Here is a 20,559-nt window from a genome sequence, read left to right on the forward strand (position 1 = left end):
TCCTGTGGGTCCTCAGGAATCTGGGTTCAGAGGAAATCCAGTAGTTCAATAAGGACTGCTTATACTTGCATTGTTAAGCTTGATTATTTGACATAATGTAGCCATTAGCAAACACGTTTTAATTTCATACAATGAAAAAACCCAGGGGACATTAATATTTTTAAAAATAGGTGATTCATAAGTTTGTTGAATGTACAACCCCAGGCCACTTCAAATCCTTCTGGGAAAGCAAGGAAAAATGATTAAAATATAATTTAAATAAAAATCTTACTTCCTTTCTCTGTTTAGAAAGTGTAAGTTTCAAGTTTACCCTGAAAGTGTAAGTTTGCCACTGTTCCACATCTACCCCTTCAGGAAGACAGAAATATCTTTAACAAAAGAGGCTGAATTCATAAGCATCTTAAGATAACTTTAGAATATGTAGTAAAAAAGGATGAAGCTCACAAATTACAAAAGACTTTGCTTGTATGCAAACGGCCGGTCCATCGACATCTGGCATATCCAGTCTATTTAACTGATTTATTTAATGTGGTAATTTATTTAAAACAAAATTTAGTTTGGGGGATGGAATGATGTATTTATGCCCTTGACAAAGATGACAAGTGTGGTACTGTGATTACGAAAGGAAAATATATTTCCTGGTTATATATTGCTCTGGCTCATCAAAGCTCATAAAATACAGGAGGTTCTGCCATGTCCACGGAGGTTAGGAGAATATAATAGAAGGTGCACTAGGCTGACACACATTTTCATCATACAAATCTTCTGGTAGTTCTTCTTCATCTCCATCAGGAAAATATGTAGGGAATGGTAGATTTTTACAGAAGTCCTTATATGCAGGCAGTGTAGAATCTCTGATCTGGAAGGAGGGGGACAAAGACCTTATTAATAAGTAGTACCAGTTAAGTTACTTAAAGACAGTATGTTTTAATTATTAATAAACAATATCTATTCCTACATTTTCTAATGTGAATAACACAACTGTTACATAAAGTGAAAGGAACTCAATGTATTCTTTTTATTCCAATAAACTTAATCCAATGACAGAAATACAACCTTCCTCAACTCAGTCATCTGCCTTCTAAATTACCCTGATAATTACATATCTTACTCATAACTTTCAAATCTCTAGAACTTCCCAGGAGGATAAATTATATTTTAAAATTACTACTTAGGTATCAACTATATCCAAACTATGTGCCTAAAAGTTATTACCATCTACTTCTTAATTATTGATCTTATTTTATTATTATATATTTTTATTATTTTATTTTCTACCATAGATTCTTTTGAGTTGGTTTTAAAAAAGAATTTACCTAGTATTTTTGTTAGTCTTATATCAAAGGGCACATAACCAAAAATACCAAGTTTTATTAAGGAAATAAGTTTACATTTAACAAGTACCATTATCACTGAGAAGGACAAAATAATATTTAGCAAAAAACAATCATTCCATAAGTCTTTACACTAGTTTTATTAGCTCTTTCTAATCTAAAAATATTCTAATTATATCTGTAAATTCATAAACCAAGAAATAGTTCAGATGTTGGTATGATCTAAAATGTTGGGTTTTATTTTTGGAAAACATTACTGGTTCTTTAAAGCTTCTGAGTCATTCTACAGCTTTCATTCAGTGAGAAATTAAAAAAAAATTACATGTAATTATACACACAGAGTAAAACACGGCATAATCATTTTGGCAATAAGAAACGAATAATTTGGTTGAAATAAGTACACAGCTGCTAGGAACAGCTATGTACAGAAACACATCTATTTTAATCTCTCTCATTAAAATTGTTCCAAGGAATTTTCAGTTAGTTGCTCAGAAGAAAATAAACTCATTTAATTTTTTCTTTCCAAGTCACTAATCTTGGGTTGAACTTGAACTTGGGTGGGGGCGGGGGGAGTCATATTCTTACTGATTTAAACTGTTTCAGAATTTAGAATGGAGAATAAAACCCAAGCAAATAAACAACCAAACCAACAACAGCAAAACTTTCTGTGCTAATTTGATAACTGTGAAAATTTAGTCATAAATGATCTAAACAGCAAATTCTCAGTGGCTTTTACGTTTTGATAGATCTATCATACTTGAACATTTCAGAGAAAAGCACTACTTATATATTCTAACTATAAATGTTACAGTACTATAATTCATTGATTGGAAACATGAGTGACATTTTATTTAAATCTCTTTTGTCTTGGTGGTTCTAAAGCTGAGGGGCAGAGTTTGCATCCCATCTTTAACAAATGTGTAAGACTCAACAGTATGTATTTTTGTGCATTTAATCTAACCTCTGGCTTCATTATTTCCCCACCTTCACCAAAACTCTCTCAACTCTCTGGCTCATTCTTTTTATATTTCTGTATATTGGCAAGGCAGTTCAAATCCTCTGAGGAAAGATGAGGGGTAGGACACACACACAAACAGGAAATCTAGAAAACACTCAAATGATAAATTAGGCTACAGGAATGAGCACACACAAATATTAGTTAATAATATACACCACATAATGCTGTAAACATATTCTTTAGGCTTTTTAAAATACGTTTAGTTAATCTAGACAACAACAAAAAAATGCTTACATTAATTAAACGGGTTGGTCATCCCTAAGACCATCTTTACTAACTTTAGCATTAAAAAAAAAAGTTACTGGCAGCCCTATACTCTGGGGGTGGGGTGCAAAAGTTCCTGTGGGGTGAGAGAATGCTGAAGAGGCTGCCTGTCCACTAGGAAGCGCCTCAATCTCCATGGGCAAAGGGGCTCTTTTCACTTGCTATGGAATCACTGGGAAGGATAGAAAAAGTGGGATGACAGAAAAAGTTTTCAAAAAGTGGACCACACTTGTGTACCGCCACTTCTCTTAAAACACAAGCCCACAAAACACCCCCAAACCCACATCTTAATGTTTGGGACGGACATTTCTGTAAGGTTACAAAAGACTTGTTTAGACACTGTAGTTCGAAGATTGTTTTCTCAAGATGCGTTCTTTTTTTAATCAAAATATGTTTCTTGAAAATACATTCATTGGTGTGTTAACATTTCGAAGTGGACTGGACATTCTTTGATGCTAGTTTCTTGAAATATACTTGGACTACCCTTTGGGAACTGCCTGTGGTCTACCTTCTGAATGTCTTCAGTAATGGCGAGCCATCATCCATTAACAGAGTTGAGTTTTTGGAGGCAATTTTTTGTTGAAGTAGGTGGAAGAGTAATAAATGTCGACTATAAACTGTTTATAACAACCAGTCAGAATATCACTGCACATATTATGGTTTTTCAAGAGCTGACCTATTCATCTATACTGGTGTCAAAGAAAATGCTGAGGTGTTCCACTTTCAGCTGGAAAGCAAGCCTAGAACCATGTGTGCAGCAAAATGGGGAGAAAAGGAAGATCTGACAACATATAAAAATTCATCTGTTGTACAGTATAATTTTATTATGGAAAATAATTTAATTTCCCTCCTCTCTTTTATTAGGTTGTGATATTTGTAACATATAATAAACCTGTAATGTGGAGGGGGTACATTTAATTATGAAGACAAAATGTTATAGGAAGTACAATGCCAACTTGTCAGTCTCAACAACCTGTCATTGTGTAAACAACCAGGTCATCTGGAGACTGGAAATCTACTTAAACCTGAAAACATGCAAAGTAAAAAAAAAATACTTGCAACAATTCATAAGATGTATTTTTTCTTTAAGAAAAATCAGAACAATTCAGTCAAAAAGTGAACTACAGAAAGGTAATTTTAATTACTGTAGGATTAAAACAAGTGTTATACTTTATGCTAGTAATGGAACCTACTTTAAGAAATGAAAAGAATACATAGAGAAAGACCCAATGTGAAAAATCAGAGGTTGAAGTTTCAATCTATTTTCGTTGTTATTGTTGGAAAATTTCTGGGAATAAGCTGGTATTATTTCTACTACAAATTTATTTTCAGAATGGATGATTCAAAATCCCAAAGTGATTTCTTATATGTTGTATTATGTTGGCCTAAATCCCAGGCAGAATATTTACTTTCTATTTTATTTGATAGAAACAAGTCTGTGAGAGTACAAGAGTTTTCTCCCCCCAATTTATGCTATTATTTTTCTTTTACTTTGTTTTTGAACATAAATATGAATGTGCATATTTTTAAAATACTAAAAGTATAATCATAACAATGCTAGTAACAATGAATCCCTCCTTAAAATGTTTACCTTTTACCACCTTTTTTTTTTTTTTTAATGTTTATTTTTGAGAGAGATGGACTGTGAGCAGAGGAGGGGCAGAGAGAGAGGGAGACACAGAATCCGAAGCAGGCTCCAGGCTCTGAACTGTCAGCACAGTTGTAGGGCTTGAACCCACGAACTGTGAGATCATGACCCAAGCCAAAGTTGGATGCTTAACCAACTGAGCCACCCAGATGCCCCTACCACCTTTCTTTAAAATAAATAAATAAATAAAGTTTTATTTATTTTTTTTTAGTAATCTCTACACCCAACGTGGGGCCTGAACTCACAATCCCAAGACCAAGAGTCACATACTCTTCGAATTGAGCCAGTCAAGTGCCCCTTTACCAAATGGTCTTGTTGACTCTCTCACTGATTGCCATTTTGTGTATTTTCAGTTCCTGTGTCAAAGTATTTAAAAAAAAAATTAGAAGTTCTTTTTTGGAAGGGTATTGATATTTTGGCAACAGTTATCCTAATATCCTTTTTCTAGTTCTTTCTTTTTTTAATATGAAATTTATTGTCAAATTGGTTTCCATACAACACCCAGTGCTCATCCCAACAGGTGCCCTCCTCAATGCCTGTCACCCACCCTCTTCTCCCTCCCACTCCCCATCAACCCTCAGTTTGTTCTCAGTTGTGTAGAGTGTCTTATGGTTTGGCTCCCTCCCTTTTTTTTTCCCTTCCCCTCCCCAATGGTCTTCTGTTAAGTTTCTCAGGATCCACCTAAGAGTGAAAACATATGGTATCTGTCTTTCTGTGTATGACTTATTTCACTTAGCATAACACTCTCCAGTTCCATCCATGTTGCTACAAAGGGCCATATTTCATTCTTTCTCATTGCCACGTAGTATTCCACTGTATATATAAACCACAATTTCTTTATCCATTCATCAGTTGATGGACATTTAGGCTCTTTCCATCATTTGGCTATTGTTGAAAGTGCTGCTATAAACATTGGGGTACAAGTGCCCCTATACATTAGCACTCCTGTATCCCTTGGGTAAATTCCTGGCACTGCTATTGCTGGGCCATAGGGTAGACCTATTTTTAGTTTTTTGAGGAACCTCCACACTGTTTTCCAGAGCGGCTGCACCAGTTTGCATTCCCACCAACAGTGCAAGAGGGTTCCCGTTTCTCCACATCCTCGCCAGCATCTATAGTCTCCTGATTTGTTCATTTTGGCCACTCTGACTGGCATGAGGTGATATCTGAGTGTGGTTTTGATTTGTATTTCCCTGATGAGGAGTGACATTGAGCATCTTTTCACATGCCTGTTGGCCATCTGGATGTCTTCTTTAGAGAAGTGTCTATTCATGTTTTCTGCCCATTTCTTCACTGGATTATTTGTTTTTCGGGTGTGAAGTGTGGTGACTTCTTTATAGATTTTGGATACTAGCCCTTTGTCTGATAGGTCATTTGCAAATATCTTTTCCCATTCTGTCGGTCACCTTTTAGTTTTCTTGATTGTTTCCTTTGAAGTGCAGAAGCTTTTTATCTTCATGAGGTCCCAATAGTTCATTCTTGCTTTTAATTCCCTTGCCTTTGGAGATGTGTTGAGTAAGAAGTTGCTGTGGCTGAGGTCAAAGAGGTTTTTTCCTGCTTTGTCCTCTAGGGTTTTGATGGTTTCCTGTCTCACATTCATGTCCTTTATCCATTTTGAGTTTATTTTTGTGACTGGTGTAAGAAAATGGTCTAGTTTCATTCTTCTGCATGTTGCCGTCCAGTTCTCCCAGCACCATTTGTTAAAGAGACTGTCTTTTTTCCATTGGATATTCTTCCCTGTTTTGTCAAACATTACTTGCCCATACTTTTGTGGGTCCAATTCTGGAGTCTCTATTCTATTCCATTGGTCTATGTGTCTGTTTTTGTGCCAACACCATGCTGTCTTGATGATTACAGCTTTGTAGTAGAGGCTAAATTCTGGGATTGTGATGCCTCCTGCTTTGGTCTTCTTCAAAATTACTTTGGCTATTCGGGGTCTTTTGGGGTTCCATACAAATTTTAGGATTGCTTCTTCTAGTTTTGAGAAGAATGCTGGTGTAATTTTGATTGGGATTGCATTGAATGTGTAGATAGCTTTGGGTAGTATTGACATTTTAACAATATTCTTCCAATCCATGAACACAGAATGTTTTTCCATTTCTTTGTATCTTCTTCAATTTCCTTCATAAGCTTTCTATACTTTTCAGCATACATATCTTTTACATCTTTGGTTAGGTTTATTCCTAGGTATTTTATGGTTCTTGGTGCAATTGTGAATGGGATCAGTTTATGTATCTTTCTGTTGCTTCATTATTAGTGTATAAGAATGCAACTGCCTTCTGTACATTGATTTTGTATCCTGCGATTTTGCTGAATTCATGTATCAGTTCTAGCAGACTTTTGGTGGAGTCTATTGGGTTTTCCATGTATAATATCATGTCATCTGCAAAAAGTGAGAGCTTGACTTCATCTTTGCCAATTTTGATGCCTTTGATTTCCTTTTGTTGTCTGATTGCTGATGCTATGCTTCCAACACTATGTTAAACAACAGCGGTGAGAGTGGACATCCCTGTTGTGTTCCTGATCTCAGAAGGAAAGCTGTTTTTCCTCACTGGGGATGATATTAGCTGTGGGCTTTTCATAAATGGCTTTTATGATGTTTAAGTATGTTCCTTCTGTCCCGACTTTCTCAAGGGTTTTTATTAAGAAAGGATGCTGAATTTTGTCAAATGCTTTTTCTGCATCGATTGACAGGATCATATGGTTCTTTTCTTTTCTTTTATTGTGGTGTATCACAGTGATTGATTTGCAAATACTGAACCAGCCCTGCAGCCCAGGAATGAATCCCACTTGATCATGGTGAATAATTCTTTTTATATGCTGTTGAATTCCATTTGCTAGTATCTTGTTGAGAATTTTTGCATCCATATTCATCAGGGATATTGGCCTGTAGTTCTCTTTTTTTGCTGGGTCTCTGTCTGGTTTAGGAATCAAAATAATGCTGGTTTCACAGAATGAGCCTGGAAGTTTTCCTTCCCTTTCTATTTTTTGGAACAGCTTGAGAAAGATAGGTATTATCTCTGCTTTAAATGTCTGGTAGAATTCCCCAGGGAAGCCATCTGGTCCTGGACTCTTATATTTTGGGAGATTTTTGATAACTGATTCCATTTCTTCGCTGGTTATGGGTCTGTTCAAGTTTTCTATTTCTTCCTGTTTGAGTTTTGGAAGTGTGTGGGTGCTTAGGAATTTGTCCATTTTTTCCAGGTTGTCCAGTTTTTTGGCATATACTTTTTCATACTAATTCCCTGATAACTGCTTGTATTTCTGAGGGATTGGTTGTAATAATTCCAATTTCATTCATGATTTTATCTATTTGGGTCATCTCCCTTTTTGATAAGCCTGGCTAGAGGTTTATCAATTTTGTTTATTTTTTCAAAAAACCAAGCCTTGGTTTCACTGATCTGCTCTACAGTTTTTTTTTTTTAGGTTCTATATTGTTTATTTCTGCTCTGATCTTTATTCTTTCTCTTCTTCTGCTGGGTTTGGGGTATCCTTGCTGTTCTGCTTCTATTTCCTTTAGGTGTGCTGTTAGATTTTGTATTTGGGATTTTTCTTGTTTCTTGAGATAGGCCTGGATTGCAATGTATTTTCCTCTCAGGACTGCCTTTGCTGCATCCCAGAGCGTTTGGATTGTTGTATTTTCATTTTCATTTGTTTCCATATATTTTTAAATTTCTTCTCTAATTGCCTGGTTGACCCATTCATTCTTTACTAGGGTGTTCTTTAACCTCCATGCTTTTGGAGGTTTTCCAGACTTTTTTCCTGTGGTTGATTTCAAGCTTCATAGCATTGTGGTCTGAAAGTATGCATGGTATGATCTCAATTCTTTTATACTTATTAAGGGCTCTCTTGTGACCCAGTATGTGATCTATCTTAGAGAATGTTCCATGTGCACTTGAGAAGAAAGTATATTATGTTGCTCTGGGATGCAGAGTTTTAAATATATCTGTCAAGTCCATCCAATCCAATGTATCATTCAGGGCCCTTGTTTCTTTATTGATCCTGTGTCTAGTTGATCTATCCATTGTTGTAAGTGGGGTATTAAAGTCCCCTGCAATTACCACATTCTTATCAATAAGGTTAATTATGTTTGTGATAGTTTTATATATTTGGGGGCTCCTATATCCGGGGCATAGACATTTATAATAGTTAGCTCTTCCTGATGGATAGACCCTGTAATTATTATATAATGCCCTTCTTCATCTCACTACAGCCTTTAATTTAAAGTCTGGTTTGTCTGAGACAAGTATGGCTACTCCAGCTTTCTTTTGACTTCCAGTAGCTTGATAGATAGTTCTCTATCCCCTTAACTTTCAATCTGAAGGTGTCCTCAGGTCTAAAATGAGTCTTTTGTAGACAGCAAATAGATGGGTCTTGTGTTTTTATCCATTCTGATATCCTGTGTCTTTTGGTTGGAGCGTTTAGTCCATTTACATTCAGTGTATTGAAGGATACGGGTTTAGAGTCATTGTCACATCTGTAGGTTTCATGCTTGTAGTGATGTCTCTGGTACTTTGTGGTCCTTGCAACATTTCACTCACACAATCCCCCTTAGGATCTCTTGTAGGGCTGGTTTAGTGGTGATGAATGCCTTCAGTTTTTGTTTGGGAAAACCTTTATCTCTCCTTTTATTCTGAATGACAGACTTTCTGGATAAAGGATTCTCGGCTGCATGTTTTTTTCTGCTCATCACATTGAAGATTTCCTGCCATTCCTTTCTGGCCTGCCAAGTTTCAGTAGATAGGTCTGCCACTACTCTTATGTGTCTATCTTTGTAAGTTAGAGCCTGTGTATCCCTAGCTGCTTTCAGAATTTTCTTTTTATCCTTGTATTTTGCCAGTTTCACTATGATAATGTCATGCAGATGATCAATTCATGTCTGAAGGGAGTTCTCTGTGACTCTTGGATTTCAATGCGTTTTTCCTTCCCCAGATCAGAGAAGTTCTCAGCTATGATTTGTTCAAGTACACCTTCAGCCCCTTTCTCTCTTTCTTCTTCTGGAATTCCTATGATACGGATATTGTTCCATTTGATTGCATCACTTTAGGTCTCTAATTCTCCCCTCATAGTCCTGGATTTTTTAAATCTTTTTCTCAGCTTCCTCTTTTTCCATAATTTTATCTTCTAAATCACCTATTCTCTCCTCGGCCTCTTCAATCTGTGCTATGGCCGCCTCCATTTTATTGTGCACCTCATTTATAGCATTTTTAGCTTCTCATGACTATCTCTTAGTCCCTTGATCTCTGTAGCATAGATTCTCTGCTGTCCTCTATGTTTTCAAGCCCAGCGATTAATTTTATGACTATTACTCTAAATTCTTGTTCCATTATATTGCTTAAATCGCTTTTGATCAATTTGTTAGCTGTTGCTATTTTCTGGAGTTTCTTTTCAGGAGAATTCTTCTGTTTCATCATTTTGGGTAGTCCCTGCAGTGGCTCCAAACTGCAGGGCACTTCCCTTGTGCTGTCTGGAGTAACTTGTGTTGGTGGTCGGGGCCACAGTCAGACTGGTGTGTACCTTATCTTCTCCTCTCCCAGGGGCAGGACTCACTGTGGAGTGGCGTGGCCCCTGTCTGGGCTACTTGCAGACTGCCAGGCTTGTGGTGCTGCTTTGATGGGATCTGGCGTATTAGCCGGGGTGGATCTGCAAGGTGCACAGGGCCGAGAGGGGCAGGCTTAGCTCCATTTGCCTTCAGTGGTCCCCTGCGGGAGGGGCCCTGCAGCACCCGGAGGAGCACCAGGAGGGAGGCCAACCCGCCAGAGGGATGGATCCACAGGATCACAGCGTTGGGTGTTTGCACGGTGCAAGCAAGTTCAGTGACGGGAACTGGTTCCCTTTCGAATTTCAGTGGGGGATGGGAGAGGGCGATGGTGCTTACCAGCACCTTTGTTCTCCCACCAAGCTGAGCTCTGTATTCTTGGGCTCAGCAACTCTCCCTCCCGATGTCCTCTTGCCCTCCCCGTTGTCTAGGAGCAAAGCTGTTGAATTTTAACATTCCAGATGACAGCCCACTGGCTGTCAGAACTCACAGAGTCTGGCCCCTCCGCTTTTGAAGCCAGACTTCGGGGACTCTGCCTTGCTGGGCAGGCTGCCCCTCCACCACCCCGGCTCCCTCCCACCAGTCCGTGTAGCACCCACCACCTCTCTGCCTTTCCTACCCTCTCCCATGGTCCTTTTGTCTATGCTTGGCTCCGGAGCGTCCGTTCTGCTAGTCTTCTGGTGGTTTTCTGGGTTATTTGGGCAGATGTGGGTGGAATCTAAGTGATCAGCAGGATGAGGTGAACCCAGCGTCCTCCTATGCCACCATATTCCCCTCTGAGCCTATTTTTTTTTTTTTTTAATATTATTTTTGAGAGAGAGAGAGGGAGACAGAAAATCTGAAGTAGGCTTCAGGCTCAGAGCTAACAGCTGTTAGCTTCAGCTCTGAGCCTGAAGCCGAGACTGAACTCAACAACTGTGAGATCATGACCTGAGCTGAAGTCACACACTCAACCTACTGAGCCACCCAGGCACCCCACCTTTTTGCATTTGTAAAGAGCCTCTATTTATTGGTCCTACCAGTCTCACAGGTTCATGTTTTTATGAACATAGGTACAGGATATTTTGTACAACTTTTTCAGTCAGGTACTACTGAAAAGTGGCAAAAAATTTAATTTGGCAAAGATTATGGAAAAACAGCCACTTATTTTCAAGCCACATTTATGGGCCAAAGGAGAATTTATGGCACATATTCACATATCCAAACAATGGAAAATAAAGAGTTTACATACATTTTATATACATACCTTTACTAAGCAATTTTTATGTCCAGGTACAGAGCCATTTACATAGATTATATTGTGCTTTGTGTTTATTCTCCACACCTAAAGTAAGAAATGCAATTTCAATAGTTAAAAATTTGAGAATATACTTGTATTAAAACAAGCAATATGTTACTACAAGCTGAGTCTATAAGTAGCCTAAAAAGTAATCATATTAGCACTTCAAAAAAATTTTTTTTAATTTTTTTAATGTTTTTATTTTTGAGAGAGACAGAGTGTGAGTGGGGGAGGAGTAGAGAGAGAGGGAGACAGGATCTGAAGTAGGCTCTAGGCTCTGAGCTGTCAGTGCAGAGCCTGACGTGGGGCTTGAACTCACAGACTGCGAGATCAAGACCTGATCCGAAGGGACGCCCAACCGACTGAGCCAGCCAGGCACCCCCTAGCACTTCAAAATGTTGAATGAGAATAGGAAAAATTCAAATGCTATGGATGACTTGTAATATAAGAGTATAACAGATGTGTTATGAAAGTGGTAGCAGCAATCCCTATCAAAATAACACCAGCATTCTTCACAGAGCTAGAACAAACAGTCCTAAAATTTGTACGGAACCAGAAAAGACCTTGAATAGCCAAAGCTATCTTGAAAAAGAAAACCAAAGCAGGAGGCCTCAGACTTCTAGTTGTATTACAAAGCTGTAATCATCAAGACAGTACGGTACTGGCACAAGAATAGAGAACCCAGAAATGGACCCACAAACGTATGGCCAACTAATCTTTGACAGAGAAGGAAAGAATATCCAATGGAATAAAGACAGTCTCTTCAGCAAGTGGTGCTCGGAAAACTGGATAGTGACATGCAGAAAAACGAACTTGGACCACTTTCTTAAACCATACACAAAAATGAACTCAAAATGGATAAAAGACCTAAATGTAAGACAGGAAGCCATCACAATCCTTGAGGAGAAAGCAGGCAAAAACCTCTTTGACCTTGGTCATGCAATGTCTTCCTCAACATCTCCAGAGGCAAGGGAGAATGGGAGAAGATATTTGCAAATGACATATCAAATAAAGGATTAGTATCCAAAATCTATAAAGAACTTATCAAACTCAATACGCAAAAAACAATGAATCCAGTAAAGAAATGGGCAAAAGACATGAATAGACACTTCTCCAAAGAAGACATCCAGATGGCCAACTGACACATGAGAAAATGCTCAACATCACTCATCATCAGAGAAATACAAATCAAAACCACAATGAGATACCACCTCACACCTGTCAGAATGGTTAACATTAACAACTCAGGCAACGACAGATGTTGGCAAGGATGCAGAGAAAGAGGATCTCTTTTGCACTGTTGGTGGGAATGCAAGCTGGTGCACCACTCTGGAAAACAGTATGGAGGTTTCTCAAAAAATTAAAAATAGAACTACCCTATGACCCAGGAACTGCACTACTATTTATCCAAGGGATACAGGTGTGCTGTTTCGAAGGGGCACATGCAACCCAATGTTTACAGCAGTGCTATCAACAATAGCCAAAGTATGGAAAGTGCCCAAATGTCCATTGATGGATGAATGGATAAAGAAGATGTGGTATATATATATATATATATATATATATATATATATACAATAGAGCATTACTCAGCAATCAAAAAGAATGAAATCTTGCCATTTGCAACTACGTGGATGGAACTAGAGTGTATTATGCTAAGTGAAATTAGAGAAAGACAAATATATGACTTCACTCATATGAGGACGTGAATAGACAAAACAGATGAACATAAAGGAAGGGAAGCAAAAGTAATATAAAAACAGGGAGGGGGACAAAACAGAAGAGTCTACTAAATATGAGGAACAAACAGAGGGTTACTGGAGGGTTTGTGGGAGAGGGGATGGGCTAAATGGGCAAGGGGCATTAAGGAATCTACTCCTGAAATCATTGTTGCATGCTAACTTGGATGGAAATTAAAAAATAAGTAAATGATAAAAAAAAAAGTGGTAGCAAGTTTTCATTTTATTTATTCATTCATTTTAAGTTTATTTTGGGGGAGAGAGCATGTGCAAGAGGGGCAGAGAGAGTCAGTGTGGGCCTGTATGGTGCTCAAACTCGTGAATGTGTGAGATCATGACCTGAGCTGAAATCAAGAGTGGGATGTTTAATCGACTGAGCCACCCAGGTGCCCCAACTCTCATTTTAAATATAAATATGATTATATCTAATACAGGGGTGAGTATCCCAACTCTATAAAGAATTTATCAAATTCAACACCGAAGAAACAAATAATCCAGTGAAGAAATGGGCAAAAGACATGAAAGACATTTTCCAAAGAAGACATCCAGATGGCTAATAAACACATGAAAAGATGCTCAACATCACTCATCATCAGAGAAATACAAATCAAAACCAAAATGAGATACCACCTCACACCTATCAGAATGGCTAAAATTAACAACACAAGAAACAACAGATGTTGGCAAGGATGTGGAGAAAGGGGAAACCTCTTGCACTGTTGGTGGGTATGCAAACTGATGCAGCCACTCTGGAGAACAGTACGGAGGTTCCTCAGATAGTTAAAAAGAGAACTATCCTATGATCCAACAATTGCACTGCTTGGTATTTACCCAAAGGACACAAACATACAGATTTGAAGGGGTACATGCACCCCTATGTTTATAGCAACATTATCAACAATGGCCAAAGTAAAGAGCTCAAATGTCCATTAACTGATGAATAAAGAAGATGTGGTGTGCATACAGATACAATGGAATATTACTCAGCCATCAAAAAGATTGAGTGTTGCCATTTGCAACGACGTGGATGGAGCTAGAGTATATTATACTAAGTGAAATAACTCAGAAAGACAAATACCATATGATTTCACTCATATATGGAATTTAAGAAACAAAACAGATGGACATATGGCGGGGGGGGGAAACGAAAAAAGAGGGAGGGAAACAAACCACAAAAGACTCTTAAAGATAGAGAACAAACTGAGGGTTGATGGAGGGAAGTAGTAGGCTGATGGGTACTAAAGAGGGAACTTGTGATGAGCACTGGGTATTGGATGTAAATGATGGATCACTGAATTCTCCTGAAACCAATACTGAACTGTATGTTAACTAACTAGAATTTAAATAAAAATTTGAAAATAAAGTAGTAATTTTATTTCAATTTTATTTAATACTAGCTTCCTGCAAGTATATAAAAACTAGGGAAGTTACAACTTCTCTGGGTCTCATTTTCAAAATAAGTGTGCTGAGGAGATGGCTCTCATGTCCATGGCCTTTCATGTGAAAAAAAAATTTACACAAAGGGAGAGAGTGGTCAAGAAATGGTAGTGAAAGAACAAAGCATGTGAGGTGAAAATAAAGTCTGACCCACAGTTCATAGCTAATAAAGGCTAAGTGTTAAAATACTATGGAAACTGAAATATCTCACATATACACACATGCAAATACCACCACCCCACCCTGGACATACAAAGAAAATATCCACAGATACAAACAGGTGATCTCTCACAGATGTAAAAATAATAGAAGGGAATAAAAAATCTTTGGAGTGCCTGCGGGACTCAGTGGGTTAAATGTCTGACTCTTGATTTCAGCTCAGGTCATGATCACATGTTTGGTTTGTGAGACTGAGCCCTGCATTGGGCTCTGCTGCTTGGGATTCTCTCTCCCTCTCTCTGCCCCTCCCCCACTCATGGAAGCTCTCAAAATAAATTAAAAAAAAAAGGGAACAAACCTTCAGATTTAATTACATAAAGTTTAAAAAACTCTGCTGGTCAGAATTTATAAATAAGTAAAAAAATATATATCTAGAATACAGGCTGGAAGAACATGAACCAAAATGTTAATAGTGTTTATCTTGGGGTATTGTTTTCAAGAATAGCTATTTTCTTTGTACTTTCTATACTTTGAAATGTATACACATACATATAGAAACATTGGTTATTTGTCAAATTCCTCAGATTAGCGGGGATTGAATTTAACTTCTCCCCTTTAAATATATATAATTATTTTATAAAGATGGATATATACCACAATCCTTTTTTTAGTACTATCTTTCCCTCCTGTGTTGATGGTCTCCCTCTCTCCTCCTCTACATCCACTTTTATCTAAACATCCACACCTTTGACATATAATCCAAAATAATCTGGCACGTAATCCCACTTTTCTCTGTGCTTATGTAACGGCACAGCCACATATACATGTAGGGAGCTTTTGTTCGTTAGTTGATAAAAGGGCAGTATTCTACACAATGCTCTGAATCTGACTTTTGTTCACACGCTGTCTTCTTGTAGAAACCTACCAGGTCAAATAGATGACTTTTTCTTTTTATGACGGCACATTCCACAGCTTGGGTGTTAGATGAACACATTACCAACACAGACTATGGCTACACACACACAGAGTTCAAGTATCAGAACGATTCTACACAGACACACATGCAGAACATCCTCTGGTGCCTTTGCATTCAGGCATTAATTTATTCCTAAAGAAGAGTCACTTCAGAAACTTACTTTTAGTCCATATTCTGTCCTATCTTTGTTTCCCATTTGTCCAGGCATTTTAGTTCCAGGCCAGACTCTGGCAACATCCTACACAAGAAAACCAAAATTAGCACTGTTAAGTACTCTCAATTTCAAATAGAACAGATCAAACTGAAATGCAAACTGAGACAGGAGTTATTAAAATGTTGGACTTTTTCCTCATTCTGCTAGGCCCCAGTAAGGAACTAAATATGGATTTAGACATATTTACCCCAGAGGATTTCCTTTCTAAATTAAGTTAGAGCAACAAAATAAATACAGACTAAGAAACATATGTAGGAGAAAAACTCAGTAACAAGAGAGTAGCAACTGAGCTAACACCAGTTGAGAAGGAGAAAATAAAAATTACAGGACATAAATACACGTCACACCACCATTCAAGGAAGACTTGACTGCCTGGTCTGTTTTCACTAATGTTCTGTATTAACTGACTTAATGGACTCCATCCACACCACTGCTGCTGGAATGGTTCCACTCCCCCACTCTTGCTTTTGATGTTACTCTCCTTCCCCAGAATGATTAAAGGACAGAATTAGTTATTAGAATATCAAGTTTGTCCAGTCCTGGTTGTCTCTGATTCATATAATTCAAACAGCTTCACACAGTCTCTCTGATTCTGGCTTTGGTAACGGATAATACTACATCTAAAGAAGCAAATTTGAATTACATCTCAAATGGGAAAGCTTCTCATGACACATGAACTCTTGGAATATAAACACTTCTGTATCACTAATCTGACAACCCGCAAAATTCCCATGGAAGTTGCTCACCATAGCATTAGAGTTGGTTACTATGTAACCAACACAGATTAAAGACAATTCTGCATGTTACAGACTATCACTCTTATTCATTCTAGAAACACACTCAGTGATAGGCACACCTTGTTTAACATTACATTACTAAAAAAGGACTCTGCCCCCTCCTCCCCCCCCCCCCCCGATTAAGTTTACATTCTCATTAAAAGTACACCCTCTCTGGATTATAAAGGTATTTACCAGCTAATCCTGAATGGCAGTATTTACAAACACAGAACAGTGCACTTCATGACAAATAACTGAGCTGAGTGATAAAAATAGGTTCTTCTACATGTCATTTATTTCATGACAATTAACTAACGAGTCATGTTCTTCCACATGCCATTTTAATTGTGTGTGTGTGTGTGTGTGTGTGTGTGTGAGAGAGAGAGAGAGAGAGAGAGAGAGAGAGAGAGAAAACAAGCCTAATTTTTAAAAGAGCTAGGGGTGCCTTAGTGGCTTAGTGGGTTAAGCATCTGACTGTTGACATCAACTCAAGTCATGATCTCCCAGTGTGAGACTGAGCGCCATGTAGGGCTCTGAGCTGAGCATGGACCCTGCTTGGGATTCTATCTCTCCCTCTCTCTCTGCTCCTCCCCTGCTCAAGCTCTAAGTAAATAAATAAGTAAATATTTTAAAAAATAAAAGAGCTTTGTTGAAGTACAATGCACATACCACACATTTTACTCTTTCTAAAGTATACAATTTAAATTAAAAAACATTTTTTTAAAATTTACCCATTTACTTGAGAGAGCACGTGTATGTGAGAGGCGGAGGGGCAGAGAGAGAGAATCCTAGGCAGGCTCCGTGGCGTCCCAACACGGGGCTCGATCGTACAAACTGAACCATAAGATCGTGATCTGAGCCGAAATCAAGAGTCGGAGGCTTAACCAACTGAGCCATCCAGGCTCCCCTGAAGTATACAATTCAAACATTTGAGTATACACAGAGAGTCGTGTGTTACCACAAATGATCTTAGAACATTTTCATTCAGTCTCAAACAGATATTCCAAACCCATTAGTGGTCACTCCCTCCAACTCCCCCCAGCCCTGTGCAACCACTGATCTACTCTCATCTCCACAGATTTGCCTACAATGGACATTTCACGCAAATGGAATCATACAATACGTAGTCTGTGACTGGTTTCTTTCCCTTAGCATGTTTTCAACGTTCGTCCATGTTGCGGCATGTATCAGTACTTCATTCCACTTTATTGCTAAGTAACATTGTATGAATATACTAAATTTAATTACCTATTCATCAACTGATGAACATTTGGGTTATTTCTCTTTTTTGGCTATTATGAATACTGCTATGAATATTCAGCAGACAGAGAGCTAAGGAACAAATAAATACACACATACGAACACATCTATTTCTCTTATATACATATACAGTAAATGTATACTGTTATCTACAATCTGAATTCAACCCTATAGGGTTTGTTCTAATTTCCCTCCTTTTCATACCTGAGTATCTTTTTCTAATAGTGAGAAATTTGCTCCCATTATCAATATATTCACTTATCATATTCAATCCTATAATTTACAGGAAATTATTTCAGAACACAAAATTCCTTCTCCATTTTCTATGTTCTTATTGTTTGTTTCTCCATTTTTCCTCTACTACTTCTCCCTTGCATGGTACCATTCTTGACAATCTTCCCCAACAGTCTCTGTTAAGGCAAAGATGACTCTGGGAAGGAACCAGTGGGGCAGATTGGAAGGGCATTCTAATATCTGATTTCTTGCCGCAGACTTCAGAGGGCAGGATGGGAGACAGAGATGGAAATGAGAAAGCAGGAAGGAAAAGTACTGAGAAGACTGGCTGTAAGTATGTGGGTTATTATGAAATGATTCACGTCTGGCTCTGGAAAGTGAGACCAGGACTCATAAAAATGTGACAAGTACTATGACCCACCTGGAGTCAGATTAAAATTATGTGACTTGATCCCAAGAACAGACTAGAGCACTGTATGTGCAGAAGCTGAATATTTAGCATTAAAAAGAGGTCACTCAAGTTATACTTACACCAGTTGAAACAGCCCCAGGTCTCCTGTGGGTTTTTGTTTGACCATGAGTAGCAGGCTGGCCTTTAAATCCCCATCTTTTCATGACGCCTTGAAAACCTTTACCAATACTGAACAAGGTAGACATTAGAATTTATATAATAAGCAGAGCATGAAATATTCCCAACTGTGCATTTTCTTAATAGTACCTTAGAATTTTAACAACGCTGCTTATCTAAATAAGTGGGAAAAGCTATGCAAGGAAAACTGCAAATGAACAGTTCTTTACCTATGTCCTGGTTTGCACCCCTTCCTGGAGCCTCATTCCATATAAAATGATTAATTCAAAATTATGAGACAAGCTAAGCAGAGGAAGTTCTATCTGAACAGGGAGTTTTATTATCCTGTAAAACAAGGGTAAATTTCTAGAAATTCCAAAGTACTCATAAGCTATGTAGCAGGCAACCATTAAGATCCCCACCACCTGGTACTCATGCCCTTGTGTAATCACCTCCCCTGGAGTCTGGGTGCGCCTAGGAACTCAGGTCTAAGGAATAAACTGTGGCAAAACAATAAAAGGTCACTTCTGACATTAGGTTACAAAGAGACTGTGGCTTCCTACTTGGCACACTCTTCCTGCTGGGCTCTGGAGGAAGTCAACTGCCATTTCCTGTAGAGTGTCATGTGGTAAAGATGTCTCTAGCCAACAGCTATGGTCCTAAGCCTTGCCAAGGCCAGGTCAGTGAGCTTGGAAGGCAGTGTTCAGGTTGAACCGAGATGACTACAGCCTTGACTGCCTGGTTGCAGCCCTGTTAGAGACCCTGAGCCACAGGCACTCAGCTAAGTTGTACTGGGATTCCTGATCCCAGAAACTGTGAGGTAATACATGTTTGTTGTTTTAAGCTGTTATGTTTTGGGGTAATGTGTTAGGTGGCAATAGGTAATAGAACACTAAATAAAACTATAACAATGCCCTAATGCTGGACAAAGTTTACTTTTATAAGTTATCCGACGGATCTTGCTCTCAAGGTTTGAATAGGAAGCTCACAGAGAAACAGAATCAGAGACTAGCAATTTCTTAAAAATCTAGTATTTCAATTTTTAAATAAAACCATTCTGTTTTCAAATTCTGCTCAGTAGAGAAACATTCTGTGATGCAAGTAGAAAGTGGATAACACTAAGGTTCAGCATTATTAAAGTTGTCTTTGTCAAATATATCAGCACAAAGATACAATGAAAGGGCTAGAATGCATTGCAAGGCTGTACCAAATATATCTGTATACTCTTAAGATAATAACTGTTTCGCCTTTCACTAGATAATATGTCAATATATTTTTAATGCTGTATTCCCTAATGTTAACAAAGCTAAATATTATTAGTGCATAGTGCAGGCCACTTACAAATGGACCAAATGCACAAGATCATAAAAACCATGTTCTTTCCACAAGGACTTTGTTAAGTATTTGTCAATTATCAGAGAGTAATGGATTGAAGTAAACCCATACAAGTAAAAGTTTGTCTTAAGTCAGTAATTCAACATAAAAACAGTATGAACTATGTATGTGTAGAACCTAACAGCTGAATATTATCAAATCACAGATCAAAAGTTACTTGTATAGGAATAATTTAAATGTAGCTTACACCATTTTCTTCACATTAATCAACTGAATGCATCACTGAGGATGTGCACATAATTCTGCCTTGCCTCAAAAACTCAAGATAATGTTTATTCCTAGTCAAAGAGCTAAAATAGTAACTTAACATATATTAAATGAGAAATCCACTATAACTTTTGCAAGGAGATTATCATCTAAGAACAGAAACTGTGATAATCAAATGTTTTACTGAAATTTTGCTTCTGAAACTTAAATATTTCTAGTTAATGCTGCATTTTAGAACATTTGAAAAATAAAATGCTTGGCAATTTAAAAATAAAGAAGAAATACCTACAAAGTCATTTGACCCTCCGGATAGTATCTGGCAAATAACACTTTAAAGAGAAAAAGAGAGGGGACTAGCAACACTAATCTAAACTGAACATGTTTTAAAAATACATTCTAACACTGGCCATTCTTGGTAGAAAGTTTACTAGTACCTTCTGAGTTCTCAAACTGATTCATCGCTTACTTAAAGAGTGCTAGTGTGTGCACCAATAAAACAAATGCCAGGTAGA

General features: G+C 37.8%; 1 protein-coding gene across 1 annotated transcript in view; it reads right to left on the minus strand.

Annotated features, from left to right (window-relative positions):
- Positions 1–505: 505 nt before the first annotated feature.
- The window catches only part of MRPL3 (mitochondrial ribosomal protein L3), a 51,922-nt gene continuing 31,868 nt past the window's right edge, over positions 506–20,559 (minus strand). Inside the window, exons 7-10 of the mRNA XM_047099836.1 lie at positions 18,409–18,517; positions 15,554–15,631; positions 11,050–11,127; positions 506–859 (exon numbers count right to left, since the gene is read on the minus strand). Coding sequence (XP_046955792.1) covers positions 707–859; positions 11,050–11,127; positions 15,554–15,631; positions 18,409–18,517 — 418 coding nt within the window. The 3' untranslated portion in view covers positions 506–706. The remainder of the gene's footprint in view (positions 860–11,049; positions 11,128–15,553; positions 15,632–18,408; positions 18,518–20,559) is intronic.

Source organism: Lynx rufus, unplaced genomic scaffold (assembly GCF_022079265.1).
Source record: "Lynx rufus isolate CCGP_SWC_20201006 ecotype Redwood Valley unplaced genomic scaffold, mLynRuf1.p SCAF_5, whole genome shotgun sequence".
In the NCBI taxonomy this organism is placed as follows: Eukaryota; Metazoa; Chordata; class Mammalia; order Carnivora; family Felidae; genus Lynx; species Lynx rufus.